Raw genomic sequence first — 1,878 nt, 5'->3', positions numbered from 1 at the left:
TGGCGGCTTGTGTTTCCCGTCCCGCGAGTGATTGTGGCCGGTCCGAGGAGACGACGCCACCACCGGGACCGACGACGCCAGCAAAAAACCGCAGCGATCGCAGTGGTCCAAGGGTCACAGTGAAAAAAAAGTGGCCATAGTGAAAAAGACGAATCTGCCGTTTCGATTCGGCGGCTCGGTGTTTCCCGCCCCGCGAGTGATTGTGGCCGGTCCAAGACGACGAAGCTACCACCGAGGGACCGACAACGCCAGCACCGGATAAACGATTGCAGTGGTCGTGATAGTGAAAAAGGACTCCTCCGCCGCTCCGATTCCGCGCTTCGTGAGATAGACCCAGCGAGTGATTGTGGCCGGTCCGCGAGACGAAGCCGCCACCGTGGGATCAACGTCAGCCGCGAATCGTAGCGTTCTAGTGTGCGTAATCCTGCCTGCGAGTGATTGTGGCCGATCCACGAAGATGAAGCTGCCACCGAGGATCGGGATCGACAGCTAGCAGCGAATGAGAGCGATGGGAGTGAGAGTGCAGAACTAAAGAACGTGACGAACTGCCGCTCCGATTCTGCTGGCGTGCGTTCCAGCCTCGGAGTGATTGTGGCCGGTCTAGACGGACGAAGCCGCCACCGGAAGGATGGACGACGCCAGAGAGGATCGCAGTGATTGCAGCGGTCTGCAGAGTGTGTACAGTAATACAAGACGAATCTGCCGCTCTGATTCGGCGCGCTTGTGTGTTCCGGCCTGCGTGTGATTGTGGCGGTCTGCGAGAGACGACGCTGCCCCGACGGGTTCAAGGGCGCAAGTAGCGAATCGGAGCGAGTGTAGTGGTCTGTGTACTAAAACGTTTCGTTACCGAATAAACGATAAATTCGGACATTAAGTAATCCGCCGCTTTGACTCCGTGGCCGGTGTGTTCCTGCCTGGAGTGAAGTGAAATGAACACAGAAACGTGCAGTTGGTGCAGGAGGGCACTCGGGTACGAGTACGCTAAGTGCGAAAAGTGCAGACTTTCGGTCCACATCGCGTGCGTAAAGGACGATGACACGGTGTGGGCAAGCCGGTGGCAGTGTGAGAGTTGCCGAGCGGCACACCCAGCAGCCACGCACTTTGGCGCACCCACTCGAAGCGACGCGATGCCGGCGCGGCCATCGAGAAAAGAATGGCCCGCCAAATCAACGACGTCGCTGAGGCGCGAGGCTCCTCCAGAACGGGAGCAAGCAAGTAGACGGGCGCGCCGCGCGTCACCCGTGCAGAAACAGCCTGAACTGCTCGAAGCGCTCGAGAAGCTGGAAAAGCAAAGCCGGGAGCTACGCGATGCGCGCACCAAAAACAACGCGCTACACGAGCGGCTCCGGCAAGCGGAGCAGAAGCGTTCTGACGAGCAACTGCAAAATCGGAGTGAGATGCAGCAACTGTCCGTGCTGCTGGGAAAAATGGTGGGCACGGTGGAGGAAGGAACGAGTCGGATGTCCGAGGAGAACGAGCTTCTCAAGGACGAAAACAACGCGCTACACGAGCGGCTCCAGCAGGCGGAACAGAGGTACTCCCACGAGCAGCTGCAAAGTCGGAAGTACATTCAGCAACTGGCCGCGGTGCAGGAACAAATTATGGGCGAGGTGAAAGAAGAAATGGATCAGCTACGCAAGGAGAACGAGCTCCTCAAGGAACAGTACGAAGCGCGGTTGGCGCGCTATGATGAGGAAATTGCCGACGTGGAACGCGAAGCCAAAGAGACGATCGGTAGGCTCGGCCGAGCAAATGCACAGCTTACCAATCAGCTGCATCAGCTGATGACATGCCAGGCCAAGCCCATAACCATCGCCGGCCTCGGGGCGGCTACCTTGGAGAAGGAGGCGAGCGAAAGGCCCCGCACGGCCAACGTGA

The 1,878-nt window shown here is 58.7% G+C and overlaps 1 protein-coding gene across 1 annotated transcript; it reads left to right on the top strand.

The window, feature by feature from the left end:
• Positions 1-1,127: 1,127 nt before the first annotated feature.
• LOC128277070 (coiled-coil domain-containing protein 89-like) lies at positions 1,128-1,734 on the top strand (the record flags this gene model as incomplete). The annotated part of the gene is made up of 1 exon (XM_053015518.1): positions 1,128-1,734. A coding segment is annotated over exon 1 (607 nt), but the record flags the coding sequence as incomplete, so codon positions are not given.
• Between the last annotated feature and the right edge of the window lie 144 nt (positions 1,735-1,878).

Source organism: Anopheles cruzii, unplaced genomic scaffold (assembly GCF_943734635.1).
Source record: "Anopheles cruzii unplaced genomic scaffold, idAnoCruzAS_RS32_06 scaffold03707_ctg1, whole genome shotgun sequence".
In the NCBI taxonomy this organism is placed as follows: Eukaryota; Metazoa; Arthropoda; class Insecta; order Diptera; family Culicidae; genus Anopheles; species Anopheles cruzii.
Note: the sequence above shows the minus strand (reverse complement) of the source record. Positions and strands in the feature narration are given on the sequence as shown.